This window comes from Astatotilapia calliptera, chromosome 5 (assembly GCF_900246225.1).
Source record: "Astatotilapia calliptera chromosome 5, fAstCal1.2, whole genome shotgun sequence".
Classification (NCBI taxonomy): domain Eukaryota; kingdom Metazoa; phylum Chordata; class Actinopteri; order Cichliformes; family Cichlidae; genus Astatotilapia; species Astatotilapia calliptera.
The window spans coordinates 23,506,572-23,528,024 of NC_039306.1; the positions used below are offsets into that span (position 1 = coordinate 23,506,572).

General features: G+C 43.0%; 1 protein-coding gene across 9 annotated transcripts in view; it reads right to left on the reverse strand.

Annotated features, from left to right (window-relative positions):
* Positions 1 to 21,453, reverse strand: part of srgap2 (SLIT-ROBO Rho GTPase activating protein 2) — a 57,475-nt gene that overhangs the window by 1,289 nt on the left and 34,733 nt on the right. For 7 of the 9 annotated variants that reach the window (XM_026168308.1, XM_026168307.1, XM_026168312.1 and 4 more), the window contains 20 exons: positions 20,531 to 20,723; positions 16,317 to 16,479; positions 11,357 to 11,419; positions 10,020 to 10,235; positions 9,573 to 9,701; positions 8,172 to 8,393; positions 7,981 to 8,082; positions 7,673 to 7,867; positions 7,460 to 7,544; positions 6,846 to 6,873; positions 6,517 to 6,547; positions 5,815 to 5,875; positions 5,527 to 5,604; positions 5,286 to 5,420; positions 5,095 to 5,200; positions 2,725 to 2,949; positions 1,806 to 1,885; positions 1,275 to 1,473; positions 416 to 553; positions 20 to 236 (listed from right to left, as the gene is read on the reverse strand). In XM_026168308.1, coding sequence (XP_026024093.1) covers positions 20 to 236; positions 416 to 553; positions 1,275 to 1,473; positions 1,806 to 1,885; positions 2,725 to 2,949; positions 5,095 to 5,200; positions 5,286 to 5,420; positions 5,527 to 5,604; positions 5,815 to 5,875; positions 6,517 to 6,547; positions 6,846 to 6,873; positions 7,460 to 7,544; positions 7,673 to 7,867; positions 7,981 to 8,082; positions 8,172 to 8,393; positions 9,573 to 9,701; positions 10,020 to 10,235; positions 11,357 to 11,419; positions 16,317 to 16,479; positions 20,531 to 20,723 — 2,666 coding nt within the window. Of the gene's footprint in view, positions 1 to 19; positions 237 to 415; positions 554 to 1,274; positions 1,474 to 1,805; positions 1,886 to 2,724; positions 2,950 to 5,094; positions 5,201 to 5,285; positions 5,421 to 5,526; positions 5,605 to 5,814; positions 5,876 to 6,516; positions 6,548 to 6,845; positions 6,874 to 7,459; positions 7,545 to 7,672; positions 7,868 to 7,980; positions 8,083 to 8,171; positions 8,394 to 9,572; positions 9,702 to 10,019; positions 10,236 to 11,356; positions 11,420 to 16,316; positions 16,480 to 20,530; positions 20,724 to 20,977; positions 21,102 to 21,453 lie in introns of those variants that run through there. The other 2 variants (XM_026168313.1, XM_026168305.1) reach the window with 2 other exon arrangements.

The window sequence follows — 21,453 nt, forward strand, 5'->3', positions numbered from 1 at the left end:
GGAGATCCAGTTACAGTACCTTGGTCTTGAGTGAGGAGTGGCGAGTAACTGAGTTGAGGATGCTATGAGCGCTCACGGGTCGCTTGTCCCCGGTTTCTTTTACAAGAGCGCCGCCAACAGGAAGAGAAGCGGTCCTCACTCCTCCTCCCCCGCCTCCGCTGGTTCCTGGACTTGTGCTGTCGCTCTCTGAGCGGAACGTTCTTCTGATGTTCCCGGGCTCCGGCCGTTTCCTCAGCCTGAATAACACAAATGTTTTACTCATTTCTTTTCTATACTATTGTGAATCATTACGAAATGTTCATGGAGCTAATGGAAAAACAATCTGAAAAGAATAAAACCACACATGACTAATGTCACAAACTGTCATCTGACTGAAACGTATATATTTTGAGACGTATCTGCACACGATACACACTTGTTCAGGTTGGCCAGATAGATGTCAGCTACATGAGCTCCTGTAGGAGAGGCAGCACTGACTCGAGTGGGTACTCTATCCTCCAGCAGATCCCTGCTGTCCAAGTCTGGCTTTGGACTTCCTCGCCCCACATCAGACCTGGAGGGAAAAAAGAAACACAGCAAAATCGCGTTACTCCCGCTCTGCCTCTGCCTTGCATCAAACCTACAAAGCAGAGAATATAACGCACACTGACACATCTGCAAGAAAAAGCTTATTTTAAAGCTATATAGCAGCTGCTCTTTACTTCCACGCGAACCACGAGCAGTCAAAAAAAAACAGTCTTAGCTGCATTAAATAAATAATAGAAATCTGCCTTGACCTACTCTTACATTTATACTTGTACAAAAGAAATAAGGTATTTCTCTATATAAATCCCAGATCTCATTGTAGTCATTTGCAATGCAGTTGCAGAACAGTTAGCAACAGCAAAGTGAACATGAGGTTCAGATTTTTGTGCTTGGGTAGCAGGGAGGGAAAATCCTTACACTAACGCAACAAGCCTCTCTGCATGCTTGTTTAAACAAGAGGCTAAGCTGAAGAGGAAATTGATCTGCTATGATATGCAGTCTGTATGACTGCACTTCCTTAGCAACGGGGATTTCCACTGGACTAGTTTCTGTATTTACTCATGGTCAGTGTTTGACATCATTCCAGTTTATGCTTTTGACAGAGGCCTCTTTGTTCTCTGGGTAAAATATTATTATTATAACCAACATTCATATCAGACAAAAATTTTAAAGTAACATCTAATTTAATGAATACAAAAGTCAGCCTCTTAAAATGTATGACGTAGATTAATTACTAGAACAGATCTTACGTGTCTTGGACCACAATATACTGGTGTGGCACCAGTCCATCCACTCCATTGTGTCGTCCCTCCCACCAGTCATCAGAGGCTCGGTGGTATAGAAGCAGAGAGGCACCTTTCTTGAATGACAGCTCCCGACCGGTCCGGCCTGTATAATCAAACCTAGCGATGGCTTCGATTGGATCAGACTCTGAAACAGCCAAGGAGCCTGAGATTCAGAGAACGGCGGAGAGACAGGGGATGTGGCAGAGGAGCAGAGGAGCAGAGGAGCCGCAAAAATGAGGGAATAGAGAGGTGTAGGAGAGAGGAAGCCTGATTAGCGCATGGCAGGTTAGTGCTGTTTCATTCAGTGACTGCAATCACGTTAAAAATTGCTGCGCAATAACAAAACAGATTAATGGGAGCAAGACGTGAGCTTGCACAAAAAAATTTAAGCCACAGTAAATGGTTAGGAAAGCATGAGATCTCCTAAACTAATGAAAAACAAGCCAGTATATAAAGCACATACAGTGCATGTAGTTAGTTTTGTATGTTACTTACCATCTTCGCTGTTATGGCTGACAGAGACAGTGTCAGGTGCTGGCTCTTCCACAAGAGGGGGCTCACAGTGTTGACTGTCACTACAGTAAATGGAGGGCAGCAGGAGTTAGAGGATGCCATACTTCTCTGATAACTCACAATCTGACCTCAAAATCCTGCACCAAGTTATAACTGCAGACCAAGTTGTGGTCTGCAGTTATATAGAGCCTTTTAAGGTTAGACAGGTTCTACATAGTGCTTAACGTGGTGTTCACCCATTCTGAGCTGCCTGCCATCAAAAACAAATTTGTTTTGGAAGGTTGGTGAATTGAATGTAACAGAAAAACACAGACTGCTGGAATTTCTTTGTCATTTGCAGGGATTGTATAAGATGTTTAAAATATTGAAATGAAACAATCGACTACCCTGTGGATATATTTTCTGTAGCGATGACACAAGCTCACAGAATCATTCTGGTCGATTCAAATAAAGTTAGCATATGCTAGCGTGAATGTAGTCACCATACTTTGTGTGACATACAGTCTGTACAACCGGAATGACTGCCAGCAATCATAATAACTGGTGCCCGGGCTTGTCATTATAGTAAAACTGAAAGTAACCATTGTGTGCGTTGTGGTGTGTGAGTGTGTACACGCTGTGCTCTGTGGTTAGGCGGGGCTTTAATCTTTAGTGTGACAGAGGGTAAGCTGATCCTCGTGGCCCCTTACCCAGAGTAGGGCAGACAAGCTGAGCCTCCATCACTCCCCGGCAGCCTCTAAATCAACCCCCACTCCCCATTTCTGGCCTACTCATCATCTCTAAGTCCCTTCTACAGCAGTTTGAAAAACAATTGGAAGATATATCCAGTTAGCTTCAAGAAGCTTTAGTAATTTAAGTTTCATCCCATTGTGATTTATGGGGTTTCTTCCCCAAGCCTCACCAGAAGTCATCTCCAACTCCAGGAATAGTGTAGATGGGGCCTTGCAGGTCTTGCGGTCCAGGAAAGATGGTGTCATGGTGGATGATGATAGTTTTAATGAGTTCGTTGACATGGGCCTGGCAAGAAACCTGGTCATGACCCTCTGGGACAGACATCAGGGTGGGGCCAAAACAGATTGCCAGGTTGTAGGGGTCCATCATGTTTTCCTCGCTGTACTGAGACAGGCTGGGCAGAAGAGAAAGCAGAGTCTCAACATATAAACCCAAACAACCATGACAAGTCATTTATAACCTGGTGATGGAGAGACTCTGACGATGTGTGTGCGCGTTTCAGTGAGTGAGAAGAAGCAGGAGTTTAGGGGTTGACTGTAAATCACTCACGTAAAAGAAACTCCCCTTCTCCACATGAGCTGTCTGGGACCACTTGGTTTACCCATGAGTCTCAAATGTCACGTCTCCCACACCATATTGCTTTTTACCCTTTCTCCCTTTAACTGAAGGGTTTAGTCACGGCTTTTAAGGACGGACTGGACAGAATGGATTGCGTCTCTGCGTGCCGTACATGCACTCAGACAGTTTTTTTGTGGTCTTGCTCTTAGTTTAATATTTCTTTGAACTGATACAAGATTAGTACCTTTGTTAAAAAAGCTTTTTTGTTTGCCCTTCACTTTTTTTTTAAAGAGATTGGATTTTTGGCTAGTGTGATGAAACTGAGTCCATTTCAGAATATTGAACTACTAAAATAAACTCAATGGAGGAAATTTATTAATTTCACAGAGAGGAAGGCTTACAGTTTCTTGAGTAATAAAGGGCTTGTTATAGTTTCTTTTGTGGACTTTTATGACCCCGAACTTGACTTTCCATGAAAGTTGAAGGATGTTTTGATTCTGTGTGAGATGGCCATATAAAATCGGATGTTTACCAAATAATCAAGTGACTATAGGTCAGAGATTCCCAAAGTGTGGGGCCCGCAAAAAACAAAAAACAAAAAAAGAACCCTTGGACATCATTGACTGGTTTTGTGACGGGGCTCCCACACAAACGCAAAGCTGGAGATGAAGCATCACCAAATATGTTTCCAAACCAACTTCATTCCAAGCCAAAGACTAGAAAATATGGTGAAGCATATCTTTCCTTTGCTGAGGTAGGTCTCTGCGACAGAATTAGTTTCCCTTGCATCGGGAGCAGCGCTGGGCTCTCCAAATCACGGACAAACAGTCCGTGATTTGTAATTATAAACTATTACAAGAAGTGATTTATTACACTTCTTGTAATAAATAACTACTCCTGACATTTTGGAGATATTAGCTCTTTATACAGTAAAGTTACAGCAGGATACAAATAATATCAGGCTGATCCTGCCACGATTTGTCCCCCGGTTCAAATCACGGACAAACAGTATCCCACAGCTGCTTATGTTTTTAAACCCATTTTGCACAGAGAGGCATTTTTTGAGAAATGTATTGATAGCAATGTTGAATATTATTACACAGGAAAAAAGCAACTACACGTAAAATAATCACACCGTGACGCCTCTGCCTTTCTAAATTGAGGGACAGTAACTGCGCGTGTGTATGTAAGCGTGTAAAACCTGAAGATAGTCAGATTAACAGTATTTTGTCTCTATCATTCTGCAGTTCATCTCATGTAAACAATAACGTGCGCACAGCGTGACATGATCAAAGGCACATACCTTTAACGTTGCGTGACGAACTCTGTGTGGTTCGAGGATGTGTTTGTGCGTGTGTGTGTGGGGGGGGGGGGAGCAAACACTTTTCTTGTAAAACAAAAGGGGGCCCAGCAAAAAAGTTTGGGAACCACTGCTATAGGTCAAGTGGATCAGAATAGGGCTGCTTATAGTGACCTTTACACGTGGTTAAGCAAGTTTTAGATTTTATGTAGTAGATGTTGTTTTCAACCATACTTCCTTTAGACTTCTGCTCTGTGGACTCTTTCTACATTGATTGATACTGAAAGTATATTTCTTCATGAATGAAGATTCAGTGAATTACTTACATTTTTATACATACATTTTGAACTCTGTTGTCCAAATCAACAGTTTGATGACATTTAATTATTAGCAGTAGCTCTGTGATAGGTTTGCATGCCTACTTTTGTGCTGTTTGTTTTAAGATTAGTGAATCCACTGTTCCTACTGTGTCAAAGAGCAGGAGCAGGTTATGTGCGACACAGGAAGTGAAAACACCTGAATTCAAAGATTAAAAGGTGTGGCCCAGTAAGTTTCCCAACAAAGCGTTACACTAGACTGTGCTACCACATTAATACACACCATCTATGTTCAAAATTGTAGTTAGTGATACATCTATAGCTTAATCCCAAACATCTGGCCTCTGAGCGCTCTGGTACTCACTGGTTGAGGAAGGCAAAAAGGTATCTCATGATGATGAGGGTTTTACTTGGTAGGGACTGCAGAACCTTCTTAATATGAACTGCCCGCTCTGTGAGGCTCTCCATTGCTGAAAATGAAAATGAACCCCCATGAGATTACTCACACTCTCAAATTCATAAACACACAAACAGCCAAAAGGAAGTAACACTTACAGACACAGGATATCAGGTCATGGAAGACTTCTTTAGGGAAGAGGGCGTGATCCAGGCCTCTAAAGTAAAGCTTGAGCACACCAGCAATTGAGTCCATGTCATGGTCATTTTGGTCCCCTGCGAGCGGGTCCTCACCTACACCGGATGAGAAGAGGAGGGACCGTGGGACACAACGGATAATAACGCGCTAGATAAACACAACAGAGGGGAAATGCTTGTTTTTCCTGCAGGACAGTGTTACCTCTCTCAAAAGCATTCTTGATGTCATTGACTTCCACTTGTGAGCCTGACACTCTGAAGATTCCCTCATGCTGCAGACCTACACACATACACAACCGCACACAAGTCAATATCAATTCCCTTGTTCAATTTCAGAGATTCACAAATCTGAAATTAGAGGGAAGAATTCTGATACATTTTTTCCAGTTCAAAGAGATCCAGAACCAATCGCATTTGTAGTAGTTTAACCAATCAGCAGAGAGAAAAAAGCTGATCCTAAACCTATCACTTCACCGCAGAATTTCCTCACCATGGCGACTGATGAAGCAGATGCAGCTCTCAACCATCAGGGGAATGGTTTCGCCCGACTCCTGCAATAAGAGGGAAAAGAGTTACTCCTGTCAGAGGAAGAAAACGGCACATTTCTTTCTTCTGACATGTCTGCAAATGCACATGCATGGGTGCACACATTTAGAAGGAACGGGTATCAGACATGGGGGAAGGACAGTGGGCACTGGGTTCCCAGCTGTTGCTAGGAGACAGCACCTTTTCCTTTTCCCTTTGTTTGTTTGGGGATTCCAAAAAAATCTCTGGCAGTGAGTCCAAGGAATCCATATTAGACAGTACATGCTCAGAATATAAAGATATTTCATCACAGTTATGTTTTTTTTTTTTTTTTAGATATAATTTAAAATTAACAATTACTGGGATTACATTTTAAGCCAGCGCTTAAAACAAACACAACCACAAGGGGGAGCTACAAACACCAGATTCTCTCATGAAAAGGTTGCCTGCTGATCAGCTACTACAGATGCAACTGTAGAAGCAGACATGTACGTTTGTGCATTGCTATATCGGGTTACATTAAAATGAGTAATACGATACAAATAATAGGTACAAATTCACCCTATGGGAGGAGGATGTTGTGAGAAATCACGTGGCCTGAGTTAAAAACAAAGCACACACACACACACACACACACACACACACAAAATGCTCAAAAAATAATTACCTGCTTCCGTACTGTTGAGTTTCTCCGTCCGCTACGCAGCAGAGAGGGAAAAGGGAAAAAAAGAACGGCACTCTGTCATTATGTCTCCAGAGAAAGTCTATTTATACTCCCAACTCTGGTAATACTCTATTTGTATACACAGACACACATGGACATGTGTTGAGGATATCTATAAACACTGACAAGGAAAATAATAACCCTGCCTGCCAAGAAATCAGGCTTTAACACTGCTTTGGTAAATATGTGTGTGAATATATATGTGTGTGTGCGCGCATGTGTGGGTCCCTATATGTGTATATTAGCATATTTCCTTCCTACGCCACACCTACCTGGCAAGGCAACAGTCAGTCTTCTGACCTAAAATAGGGAGAAGCAGGAAGGAAAAGGGGATGGGGGTGGAGTGGGGTAAAGGGAGTTATGACAGAGAAGAGAGAGATAGGCAGTTATAGCAGAAACAGGACGCATGAGGAAATTTGTCTGATGGAACAGAAAAAAAAGAGAAACACACTTCCCACTTTTAGCTTTACACACACACACACACAACTCAGGAGGGGTTCTCCCACAACGCTGTGAACTGGATGGCACTTTCAGCCCACTGCTACACCTTCCCCACACACAAACTAAGTTAAGCAAACAGCTGCATCCACATATGGTCACTGTCACTTTGACCTACCCTCGCCCTCTGTCACACACACTGAACGTGTGGATATTAGATATATTAAAGTGATTCTGCTTCCCTGCGTTGCTCACTGATGCGCCCCACTGCACCACTCATCTCTCAGATTTGTTCCCTGTTTAGCCTCTGGGCACCGGACTGTTCATGAATCCTGAATCCTCCTCAGTCCCACTGGAGGACTCCCAGCACGTAAACACTCACCCAGATGGGAAGGAAAAAAGATCAACTTCTAAAAGATATGAAGGACATTTTGGCAGTCATACTCACCCTCTCCTAGGGTCTTCTTGATGAGGTCATGCTTGGCCTCCAGCTTGGTGATCAGGTTCCTGCCTTCCAGAAACTCCTTCAGCTTCTACAACACATACAAAGACACACATGATGAAGTTACAGTTTGTGCAGATTATCCTTTCCAGCCAACACAAATGAACATTAATGACCAGAGTCATTGCTAGATAAATGATAGCATTAATTGGAACTGACTGTGAAGTAAAACTGCTCCGTCTCCTGCTGATTGGCCCGTCGCTTGGCCAGGCTGGGTTTGCTGAGATAGGATTCACAAGTGGATTTGACTGACTCCATGCTGTTGCTGTGCTGGAAGCACTCGGAGACATCATAGTCCTCCACAGTCACCATGTCTTGAATGGTGGACAGAGTAGCCTCCATGGTTTTCTTCACCTGAATGGCAGCAATGATATAAAACAGGCTGGGATTAACACGCAGCGCAGGTGAAAAGTGTGGGAGGCTAAATGTATAAATAAAACGAGAAGAAGAAAAGAAACATGCCCGACCTCATCATTCTCAATCTTAAGCGTGGAGAGGCGGGATTGCAGCTGCTGACACCTCTGGATCAGGTCGCTTTCAAGTGGCGACTGTGCACACATCACTCCCATCTATAAATGAAAAAAATAAAAACTACACATATTAGAACAATCACATTTATACACTTACTCTAACACACAAACGAGCAACGCGACTCTACCGTGTCTCCCATGTGGGACTGAAAGTCAAAGCGAGCTGGTGGGCAGAAGACATTGTTGTAGGTCTCCATCAGTTTCTGTTTGTCCCCGTTGGCTTCAAGACTCTCTGTGGCTCCCTCTAGAGCACCAAGCCCTGTTTGTTTGGATGTTTCCACATTCTGTTCAGCAGACAAGTAGGTCCTCAGCGCTCGGTGGAGGCTGGCATGGTAGCCCAGGTCACAGCACTATCACACATGCAGACATATGGTATGAATAAACATTATTGGTTAAAAAAAAACAACCCCACTCTCTTTAACTTTGTAATTTTTATAGTTTTGCCCCTTTGTTCTGCAATTCATTCATTTATTCAGTGGCACATGGGAAATGTTTAGAGAGAAAGCCAGAAACAGACCAGAAACACTGAATTAACATGGTATATGACAGTGTCACTAGACTTCTCCCACACATTGCTGACCTGTATTTTTATGTCAGCATCATTTATCAAATACAAGTGGAAAGTGCTGTACGATCAATATCGTCTTACTACAATAACCGTAGTCTACCCTAACTTCTCCTTAATGGTATTCATTCAAAATATATTTTAAAAAAGCTGTTACAAAGAACTTTTTTAAACCTGACCCTCGAAGTCTGATGAATGAATGAACATTGTGATATTGGAGAGGAGGAATATCTTGCTAAAAGAAAAAAGAAGTGCTGATAATAATATTGGTTCTGCTGTTTTACGATAGCATATGTCCCTCTCTCTGTACCTGCTACTATTAAGTGATTTCATGGTTATTTATCATGAAGTACCATAAAGATGTGTCATTTTTAAAACATAAAACTGGATATAATCTAATACCTAAAGGTGTAGCAGTTTACTTACAGGATGAATAAATACAGAAAAAAGGCTGAATACATGCTGAGATAAGTATCCTCTTTTCCAGCAACAGGAAGCTGTCCAGTGCCATTGGGGCCGCTGGAGCTTTCTGTGACACTCAGGTCATGAGCCTGTTTCGCTGCCCTTTCAGGTCACCCTTGCAGAAACTGTTTATGCATACACATGAATAATTGCATGATTACTGCTTCCTTAATTTGCTTCACAGGCATGATAGGAACACTGTCTCCAGCTGGTACCTGCTTGCTGGTTCCAAGCAAAATTATACACAATTTTTAAACTAAAACGAAACAAAAAAACCTGTAAAAAAACAAACAAACAAATAAATAGAACTGATGTATTGCTACATGCCACCTCCTACCTAGTTAAATGTTGCTTGTCCAGACACGTGTCAGTTTCTTCAGAAATGAAACGTGCTGATGACTGCTTCGTTATTTCAACAGGCCGTGACGCGTTATAATCAAGCAGAGGAGCCACCGCTGGCTCAAACGCAGACACAACAACAACGCGGTGCGCTTATACTCACATCAATGATGTCAGAGAGGTCATGGATGTAATATTTGAAGACGCAGCTGTTGGTGGCCTCGAGGGCGAGCAGGTACTCATTTCTGGCTTTGATGGCCTTCAGTCTGTTCTCTGTGTACTTAGCTTGCCTCTGATAAGAGAGGAAAGAAGAATAGGGACAGAATGAGAGAAGGAAGAGAGAGGGTTAATATGTGTTTCAGTGTAACGTCTCAGTATTGATTGCCGGTAATAAGAAGAGAGGAACCGTGCTGGTGTGACAGGCTCCAGTAATAATAAACAGGGTTAGCAATAAGCCAAGCGCACACTTATAAATCATTCATGAGACACAAACATAGATCTGTCTGACAACAGGTGGGGAGCCCAGAAACAGCCGTCATCTATCTGCTCATCTATCTGCTCGCTCCCCTCGATTTGCCCTCCCCCCTTAATCCCACGCAGGCTTGCTCACCTTCTCCTTCATCTTCTCGATTTTTTTGACGCTGGAACGCCGGACGGGTTTCTCGTCCATCTTTATGCTGGCCAGGGTGTCTGGGGAACGCGGCGTTTGGCGGTCATCCTGTCGACCAGAGCGCCCCATCTGCTTCTCCTCCTGCTTCTCTGCCTCCTTGAGCTTGGACTCAGCATTGATGCTGTCAGTGTTGTACATGTGGTATGTCTTCATCACCTGGAAACAAGGGTCGAGATTTGTAGACAAACACAGATGTGTGTCTCTTCGCTCACTTCTGGCTCCGTATCAAAAGCGGGCCTTTTGCCAGTGAGCAAGCGAAGCACCAAAGCTCAGTGCACACACAGCTCAAAACACCAATTGGCTCTCTTTTCTGGATAAACCTCGAGCAATGGCTGGCTTCAAAATATTGAAGAGAAGGCGTCACAGCACCGTGCTGGATGGCAGAGGGGTGTGGTTTGAGTTTACCGTGAAGAGTTAAACACGTGAAACGAGAGCGTGTGCAGCGTCAGCCTTATTCAAGCGACCACCACTAGAGCCATCATTATGCTGTTCTGCTCAAACCCTCCAGCAACACTGCAGACAGACACACTGGTTTGTCTATGAGCAAGCATGTGAGCGTCACTCAAACCAGATCTATTCCTATCTCTTACTATAGACTATAATTACAGTGCAAAAGTTGCTTTTATGGGCCTGGCTGAGCCTTAGCTGAAGCTTTAAGCTGTAGTAGAAAACCCACACACGCAGACAGTGAAACACACTCAGACTGCTTTAGTGCTTTCGGCAGTAGCATGAAAATGTGGAGCCAGACTCTTAGATGCCCGTGATGGTGGAAGAAGACAGTGAGGTTTGGCATGTTTAACACGATCACCATTTAGCTTTGGCACATCCGCTAATCAGCTTTAAAAACAGGGTACAGTTGAATTTGATGTCATTAGTTTTGCAGGCATTTTGGTGGTGAACCAAAGGAGTAGATCGAGCAAAATATTAAATATGAATGTGACGATACTGCTAACTAAAAACTTTAGGGGCCCTGAAGGCACCATAAAGCTGATGACGGCAAGAAATGCTGCTCAAACTCACACCTGGTGGTCGTACTCCACAGAACGTAAGGAAATGACTGAGGTAACTGTAGTTAAACTGTTTACTTTCTTATGAGCTCATATTTGTCTAAATACACTGTGAAAAAAGGTAAAAGAAAGCAGTTTTAGTGTCTGCTAACACCTACCCATAGCACAACAAGGGCAGGGCTCTTTCTCATTGTTCTGTATGAAATGCAGGCGATCGTGAGACAAAATTATAATCTTGCTTGTGACTGTAATAAAAAGGGTTTTCCTTACCGAGTAAAGCTCATTAAGAACTTTCAACAGGTCTTCTTGCAGCTGTAAGCCAACCTCTTTGCTCTGATGAGACAGAGAGAGAGACAAACAGAGAGCACATGTGGTGAAACAGTCCCAACCATTGACACAGTGTTATAACTTGCAGCTTCTAAGGGCTGTCCACTGATGGGGTCCCACTATACCCACTCAGCCATGTGGTCGATCAATAAATCAAGAGTAGATTATCTGGCCAAACAGCAGTGGACAAGTGTCTAATCCAGACAAATGAGTGAGGCGGTAATGGTCCCGATGGATGTGGAGCTACAGATACTGATCTCTACATGATGGCCAAGATGGCGAGAGGACAAAAGAGCTAAGGACAGGGTGGGATGACGAAGTGGCAAAAGACAGAAAAAGAAACAAGAGAGGGAGGACAGGGAGTCATACAGGCGCTACCATTCTCCAGACATAACTGCCAGGAGCCACTACTGACTGATGACTTCACAGCAGCCCACAGATGAGTAGACTCCACACATATTAGTGCACACACATGAATAAACACACACATCCATTCAGAGCCCTTCTCAACATTTCTATGTTAGGACTTTGCTAATCTGCTAAAAGGGCACCAGGGTCCAGACTTGGGTTTAATATTATCACAAACCGAAACATAAAATTTTAAAATCACTCAGTATCACAGATTTGCCTCAGGACAGTGCCTGTCCCAAAAAACAGGAAGAGTAACAGACAAAGGATACCTCTGTCTGACTGGCAACGCATGCTTTGTGTGTTCAGAATGGATCCATATGGAAAATGTACAGTGTGAACATACAAGGTAGGAAGATACCAAAATGATAACTGGTGACAGGTAAAAGAAGAGCAACCGATTGAACAATAAAGAGAAAATATTATTATCAGGTTTAGATCAGGGGTGCCAAACATAGGGCCCGCGGGCCAAAATCAGCCCGACAAAGACTACAATCCAGGCCACTGGAAGGCTGGAAAAAGAGGGCATACATTTTGGGGTTTTTAACTGTATTTCCTATTGAGAAAGACCTTCCCAAAGGCCATTCAGAGAATTAAATGATAGAAATGTTCCTGTTTGTCATCACATTTTTCTTTATCAAATTTTGATTTAAAAAAAAGAAGAACATTTCCAGTGTGAATTAACAAAAACTCTATACTCACAGGACAATCTGGGCAGCTACCAAAACCTTTTCTGTAATTTTGCACATTTATCATGTAGAAAATCTTAAACATGCTGCTGAAATTGCACTTCCTTTTCTTGTATTAAGATATCTCTGGGATGTAATGTGTAGTCAAACATCTTTATACTGACAAAAAGAGGAAAATCACTCGTCCGACTCTTTTAAGATCAAAGTGGGCTGTATGTGGCTCAAGACGTAAAATGTATTTGACGTCCCCGGGTTAGATTTTAAGGCCTAAACAGAGTCATGGAGGCAGATGTCTGTGGTGCCATGACAGGAAACTGCCCTGGAATTTGCTGATTTCTTTTCAAATCGCAATATGAATAGGAAAGGGCTCATGCTTCTCACTGTATTAAGAGCATAGTCAGACTGTTTCAGAATGATGAAGGGCCACTTTTTCCCATTTTGAATTTTGTACATCATCAAAACCTCCTTCAGATCTGTTTAGGTTAGAATTAATTCAAGTCAAGTTCCAAATTGTTGAGATGGGATCAAATCAAAGAGTTTTATGCTTAGAAGACTTTATGTACCTTAAAAACAAAAAGTTAGAATAATCAATTCGGATGAAACAAAAGCATGAATTATTGTCTGAGACAGCCAACACCAGAAAAGACATTTTTAAGTCTTTGTGATATCTTTGATAAGCTGATCCGAAGAAAGAGTACAATAACTGCCAACAAAAATCTTTCTGTCAGTTCTTGCTCTTGATCATTTTAGTTTTATCAGAATTCGGAAGCAGAAAAGATTGCATTACACAGTTTTTCCCAGCAGACACGCAGACCTATTTTAGAGTGACAAGAAGGCACTGGAGTGTGATACATTATCAATATTTGATATTTCAAGACAGTCCCACAATTTCCCAACTTTTATGCAACATATTAAACATTTGGTAGCAAATGTGGGCAGCATGGCGGTGTAGCTGTTAGCATTGCTAGCACTGGCCGGCTGGGGCCTTTCTGTGGGGAGTTTAGATGTTCTTCCTGTGCCTGTGTGGATTGTCTCCGGGTACTAAGGCTCCCTCCCACAATCCAGAGACATGCATGTAAGGTTAAGCAGTAATTCTAAACTGACAATGAAGGAGCTGTAATTGTGAGCAAGAGTAATTGTTTGGTCTCTCTGTGACAGAGGTGCGACCTGTCCAAGTGGGTATCCCAGCCTTTTAATCAGTTTGGAGTAGGCTCCAGTGCGCCCTCGTGGACCTGATTTAAATAAGAAAAGGATGATTGATGGATGGATGGTTGCAATGGCAGCTGAAAATATGGAAATCATGTTGTTGTTTTCGCTTTCTTTTGTGATTTTCTACTTTTTCTAAATTCATAATTGTTTCTGCAGAAAAAAAAAAAAAGAAACCCAAAAGGCCAAAAAGGCCGTTGCATTCCATTGTGACATAGTCACTGTAGCTCGGACTGGTGATTGAATGACATGAAATTACACTGACAGGGTTCAGAACACACTCAACACAAACTCACACATGAGCTTCCTCTTTCGATATACTTCAATTGCATTGCAGCCTCTTGCAGATATGCTTCAGAGCATGTGTGCCTTCTGTAAAACGTGGCATGTACCTCTGTGATAATCTAGCCGTGGGAGTAAAAGGTCAGATTGATTGCCACTGGAACTCATAGAAATAAGGAAACCAATATCTGACACATTAACTGAACAATATCCCTTTTACTATTGGAAGTGTTTGCAGTGGTTACGATATGTGTGCACACAGATTTACACATAATGCAAATCTGTGTACACAATCTGGCTTCAATGGTGAGAGACAGCAGCAGATAGGGAGGGGGGAAATGAAAGGAGGAGAGAAATAGGACAGTGAAAGTAACAAAAAAAGAAGAGGAATGCAGACTGAAAGCAAAAGCAGAGCATGTTGAACATCTGTCTTCTCCTGGATGAGGGCGCAAAAAGGAGCAGAGAAGGCTCGGAGGCTTACAGGTCAGCGAAAACAAAAAAGGTTAAGGGTGGGAGGTTTGAAGGTGGTATATGAAAAAGACAAGGCGAGGCGTGTAGGGGATCAGATATCATAATGTCGAACCTATGTGACATCATTACAAGGGACAAAAAGGTCAGGAACAGAGGGGATAAAGTGGTACGGAAGGAGATTTAGGATAGCACGGCAGACAAAAGAGGTAACAGGATAACTGTAGTTTTCCTGCCCTCTAAAGAGGCACACATTAGGTGACAAAGCCCAGACCACAGCCAATCAAAAAGCAATAGTCATGGCTAAGCTCTCCTACCGTGGATGTCGACCTTTGAACTTCCTGTTTTGCCTGTGGTCGTCTACTTTACACTCTACAGGTACTACAAAGCAGAAACTAGCAACGGCTTCATTAGTCCTGATGTTTGTGGCTTAGGTGGAGATTGTGTACGTGTTAATAGTGCAGCTTGATTCATTACTGCTTCCTGTTGGCCAGTGACTAAAATCTCACACACTCCCACTCTATTTCAAGAGCCTGAGATGAATGTGTTAGCTTCTCTAATACGGGTTGTGCTTTGCATCTCCATGAGTTGTGTTTGTGTATAACAGCCCCTGGCACTACTGGTATTCATGCCACTGACTGGAAATGTTATAAATGAACCAATTATCCACTTAATTAGCCATCAGAGCATTCTCTGTGCAGCCTGCTTATGGCCTAGACATGATGGAAACAACCCACATGCACATGCACCCAGTATTAAAAAAAAACGTGAAAAATTTAAATCAATGTCCAAGAGGCTAGAGGGCAGGAATGAGTGCTGCATGTCGGACAGGCAGAGAAATGAAAGTAGAGGTTTGTGTGCGCTCCTGCCACTTGGGATCTGATTGTAAATGTAGTTCAAAGACAGCCTATCGGGTTGGAAATCAGCAGCCTCTGCCGTGACATTCCACTCACAGATGGCCTCACTTTGCTGTCGGAGCAGACACTTATCTTTCTATACTTGGAGTGGCTTTCCTCTGATTAAATTTTTTCCCTGCGCCCATCCCTAGCCTTCTTCAATGTGACCTTTACCTTAGAGTCAACTCTTAATATCCAAACTAACACTTACTGTAAATTTAAATTCAGCCCTTTGTGTCCATCGCTCAAAGCTCCAATACGGCTGCTAAAAAATGCCAGAATGCCCTGCAGAAATGTTCACAATCTGAAGCTCACACAGAGCAAAAAGGAAGCGCTGGAGAAAAGTAAGTGAAATTTTATTTGCATTTTTGTCACTAAGGGCTTGTTTATTTGGTCTCATATCCTGGAGATGAGCAGCAAACTCCCAGGGGAGAATACTTCCTTGCCATTTGTTGTCATGTAAAGCCCACTCGCTCTGTTCCAGTTCTTTTGTTTTATTCTTTTTTTTTGTTCTTCCTCCACATTTTTACTCTTTCATCTCTCAGACTATAAAGGCAAAGATCAGGGCGGACAAGGAGGAGGTTTCGGTATGAAACAGACAGTATAAACTCTCCTGGCCTGAGGTTCTGCTGCCTCGCTGTCAGTCAATAAATCAGCCAAGACAGAAAACAGATGCTGGGGGGGGGTTGGACATGGCAAAATATGACATGGATGTAGCACATCGGGCCGAATTCTTTCACTTCTTTACGTGAAGTGAAAGAATGGGGAAGGAGCATCTAGCTAGCAGCAGCATGGATTTAAAATGTATTCACACATGAGAATGGCAAATCCTTACGCCGTTAGGTTCCCCACATAAATCAAGCTAACCGCGATGGACAATTAAACAAAATTACAGTGAGGAAAAACAATCAGAGCGAGGCTCTGATGTTTCTGCGTGTTTGAGTGGGTGCTTACCTTCTTGAAGAGGCGCCCTGAGTCCTCACTGATCTGTGCAAAGCGGGGAATGATGTTGTTGAGGTAGAGGTCAGACAGAGTGGCGTGGTCGCGGCTCTCCCTCTTCACCTGTTGCAGCAACAGGTTCCAGCAATTCACCGGAGATAAAATGCTCTGCTCCTTCCTGTATGCACAGAGAGAAATGACATGTCTTTATTCAAGGGAAGCTGTAATCTAAATTCCTTCATCTAACGTTCACTGCAAACTTGTACACACAGGTCTACTTTATGTTATATGCAAAATCAAGCAAACGGTACACCCATAATACAGCTTTTACAAACATGAGACAGGGCACTGGGATAACAGGGATAGACAGAGAGTTTGTAGACAGACTCTCTTACACACATACATACACAAAGGGTTGGTAAGCCAGCCCCAACGCAGGATTCAGCCAGGGTACAAGACCCAGCAGGAAGAGGTAAGGCTCCCCTGCAAGCACAGCTGCTGTCGAGGGAAATAAGCAAGAGCAGAAAAAGATGGAAAAAAGAGGGCAATCTGAAGACTGTAATCATTTGACTAACGATATAATGGTTCAGTGGTGTTGCACTCTTTGTTTCAAAGCCATTACACAAATGCAAAGCTGTTAATGCCCTGCTTACATGACAATACAACAGCTTTTATGGGGTGTGCACACTATAAAAGTGTGTGTGTGTGTGTGTGTGTGTGTGTGTGTGTGTGTGTGTGTGTGTGTGTGTGTGTGTGTGTGTGTGTGTACTATAGTATGAGTTATGGATGATCTAGTGGGTAAAATGGATTATGAGTGAGTGTAAGTGGATGAAAGAAGGCCTTTGTGTTGTTAAGAGGAGCTTTAACTGGATAGAGACAGCAAAGAGCTGCAAGGCAATTATATCACACACACACACACACACACACACAGGGGTCACGGAAAGTAGAACAGTGACCCCAGCACAGACGATGCCAAACAGACAGAGAAAGTCTTTGATTTGACTAAGTGGGGGTATACAGCGGGGGCGGTGAGGGGACTGTGTGCATGTGTGTGAGTAAAGAAGGTTTTCTGGGGGGGTGTAAGGGTGGTTCGAATGAGATGACTCAATGGTGGTGATGTGATAAACTGGTACTGGGTGACACTGGTCTCAATGTCATATGACTAACTACATGAGTCTAACAGACAATCCATCCGCACCACCTCAATACTGGAACCCGTCTCGCACTTGTTATGTGGATGTACCTCACTTTCCTTTCAAACTTCTCTCTTCTGTCTGATTCATGTCCGGTGCGTCTGTCTTTACTGGTTGCACAACAAACACAAAATGTGACTCCAGTTCCTCCGTAAGCTCAAGAAGACAGCCTCAACGCCACCATGTGACTCGTCACCCTGAATCCACCAGCGATAACCATGGCAATGGCACTGCGGCACTGGGTGAAATATCATCCAAATCCCTCTCTGACCTTCAGCTACTGCAAGGTAAACACTGAAACATAATTGGCCCCCCTTAGGTCACATGGTGCAGATGCTGTTCCATACTGTTACAAAGGCTTCATCCCCGCATGAAGTTATTTTCATTACTTCCTCGCAGGCATTACAGCTTTTGCAGCAATCCATCTGTGCTTGAGGATTACTTGAGCGCCTGATTTAGACAGTGACACTAGACAATACAAATGACAAAAAAAGAAAAACGGGGCAATATGTGAAATCTGGGAGAACTAAAATGTGCTTTCATGAATCTGTGTGAAAACTGATTTTAATTCCTGGTGCATGATTTTTGATTTTGTGGTATTTTAATGGAGCAAATAGATAAAGCCGTGGACTTAAACTTAAAAAGTAACAGCACATATAAAACGGATTTTTACTGTTTCATCCCATGGGTGGTCATGCAATCATGTGATCAGATATCAAAAAATCTCATTCAAGTACTGGACTGTGCAAGAGGCTGCATCGTATTAACAGTCAAACTGTCCTAATATTTAACATAAGGGCAGGCTTTGAATGAGTGCACAATTTGTGAGGGCTTCTCCATGTGACCAATCAGCCTGTCAGCCTAAGGGCACACACACACACACACACACACACACACACACACACACACACACACACACACACACACACACACACACACACACACACACACACACACACACACACACACACACACACACACACAAATAAGCACAAATAGCCGGAAAATAACTGAAATTCCAGCATGGCACCCGGACTGAGCAGCAGCAGATGCAGCAAGACTGTTAAATACACAGATGTTGGGAGAAAAGAAAAGCAAACGGGGTGGGAGAAGAGCACAGAAATGAATGAAAACTACAAACTGAACAGTTTTCAGTCATACTTTTGGTGCCTTACGATGACTTAGTGGATATGATGGGAGAACACCTGCTGCTGCTGGAGCTCCAGTCGAGCAGGTAACCTACATCTTCTCTTCTGTTTATTGCTCTCCCTTTTCCTCATCATCTTCTTTCCCTCGCCCACCCCACCAATATGCATCGCACAATCTGAAACTGTCTCAGTATTGATCAGGGCTGGAGGGTGTGTATGAGGCCGAGTGAATTTGTGTGTGATGTGGGGTATGTCCTCACGGTCGGAATTGGGTTTCGTTTAGAGGACCTATTGATCCTTTTGAGTCTGCGAGAGAGCACGTAAACATGGGTTTGCCCCCAGCAGGGATATTAATATCTCTGGAAGGGTGCATGGTGCTTAAGAAAAGGGAACAGTCACTCTATGGAAGAAAGAGGAAGGCTGGTATTTAGGAGGTAATAGTTTAGAGGAAGTCAAAGAAAATATAGAAAAGCTGAGCAGGAAAAAGTCCCTGTCCTTTGTTACAGTTTCAGTTAACTTGGAAAATCCAGAGTATCGAAAATTCAAAAGATCATTTCTGTGGAAATGAGCTATACCTCTAACACTTCTAAAACCAAAAGCTGGTAGCTAAAAGCGCCTCTGCTAATGATTTTTTGATTATTGTTATTACCAGTTAGTTTCACAAACACAGGGTTAAACACTGTATCTGTCCATTATTATTAACAAAATGCATCAATTAGCATTTGAACATAAGCTGCTGCTCCATGAATGAATTCCCATTTTCTGAGCATGACAGACAAACATATTAATCTGTACGATAGCCTTAATTACATCAAGGCAATGCAAATCAAAGTACTAAATTATGTTTCTGTCTAATCAAATGCTTGTTTTTGTCCCTTAATGTAAAGCCTTCGTGACAAACATAAAAAAAAACAAAAAAAAAACCTGAAAGCTGGTTTGAAACCCTATGAGGGTAAATTTCAATTTACAGAATCTGTGTGTCTCTTTGTTTTCTCATGTGACTCTTTTAATTGGGCCTTCAGTCCTAGCAGGGAACACGAAAGAGACAAACGCACAGAAGGATGACGATATTGTTTCTGCAGAAAGGGCTGTCTCTGCTCATTTAAGAGTAAGCAGTTACAGATGACACACAGCTGTGTGACAAGTCATCAGACATTTAGTGGAGCTATTTGTGTCCCTATGGGTTGGTTAATGACGTATTAATGATACTGCAGTAACGACAACAGGAGCTTATTGCTTGTTCAGCTAAACGGCAGGGATCGCCCATTATATGTACTATTGCATCTAAAGGCTGTTGCCAGCATAAACCTGTGTATTATATCTCAGCATTTAGCAATCCTCAGAGTTGGCGGTCAAATTCCTGTTCACAAGGTAAAAGATGGAAGTGAGATGCAGTGAGGCAGTACTATCCAATAGGATATGTTGTGTGTGTGTAGTTTATGAATAGCTAGCAGTTCAGTGAATCCTTTGGGCAATGATCCACTCACAGCAAGACACTACAAAATAGTCAGAGCACAAAATCACCACCTGACCATTTCTGGCAAAAGTTGTCATTTCCCTCCCTCAGACACGAACACTGACTCACAGGACCACAAAGACAGTCGAAAGGAGCCCTTAAAATGCAGTGTGCACGCAGCTACAAGTCAAGCAGCTATTTCACATTTATCAGGAAGGAAGTCACCAGTCTCTGAAGCAATGCTGTTTTTTTTTTTTCTTTAAATGCTAAATATGGAAGCTGGGTCAGTTTTGTCTCACATAGGGACTTTTACAGGGGCAGGATATTAATTGCCCCAGGCACTTAAAAATACACGTATGCGACCAAAAGCCATAACCTGAGGCTTACTGTCAAAATAAAACTACGTGTGCTGTCTGTGTGATTTTCTCATACTTGAGTAGATGGTCCTTGGTGCTGCGCGTCTTTGTGAGGAATCTTTCACCCAGCTTCTCCAGGTTGCGGCTGTAGTCCATCTCAATTTCTGCCTTCTTTCGAAAGAAGTCCTGCAGGTCCTGAAGCAGCTGCACCCTCAGCTCGCACTGCTGGTCCAAACACTTGAGCTGCTCCACCAGCTGAGCACGGACCTCTGAAAGGGTAAAAGGAAGGAGTAGAGTCAGAGATGACGTTAGCTTTTTGGTTAACATAGCCATGGGCCAGGTGAAATCAACACACGAATCGATGTTTAATGTGCAATCGGTCTTTGCTAAAAATCAAAGGCCTTTTCATATGTTGCTGTTGGCTATACACCACTACCATTAACACACATTTCACAACGATGTGTAAGATGTTAAAACAACCCCTTTACAGCTGACTGAATGACTGGATGTTCCAGTAAAACACCTGGCACTGTGTTGGCTTGGCTGAACTCCATTCCCCTCCCACCCGTCCGCAATGCACAGACGGCTAAGCATGCGTGTGCGTGCGCATCATCATATTTATAAGTGTGCATCTGTGAGTGCGGGATCAGATATCATCTTCCACACAGACATATCTCCAGAGGCAGTCATTTATCCCAGCTTATCACTTTTCATTTTCCTCCTGCCTCCTCCCTCCTCGCCCTCCTCGCTGCTCTCCAGTCTGGCCCTCAAATTAATAGAGTGCACTCAGTGCAGGCACATTCAGTAACCGTATTCAATCACGGGCCGCAAAAAAGTTCTCTGGAGAATCCTGCTCATTGCAGCTACAGAACAGGAGACACAAATCATACACAGCAGCACTTCTGCACAGCCAAGGACACACACACACACACACACACACACACACACACACACACACACACACACACAGAGGTGATAAGCTGGATCAGTCCTGACAGC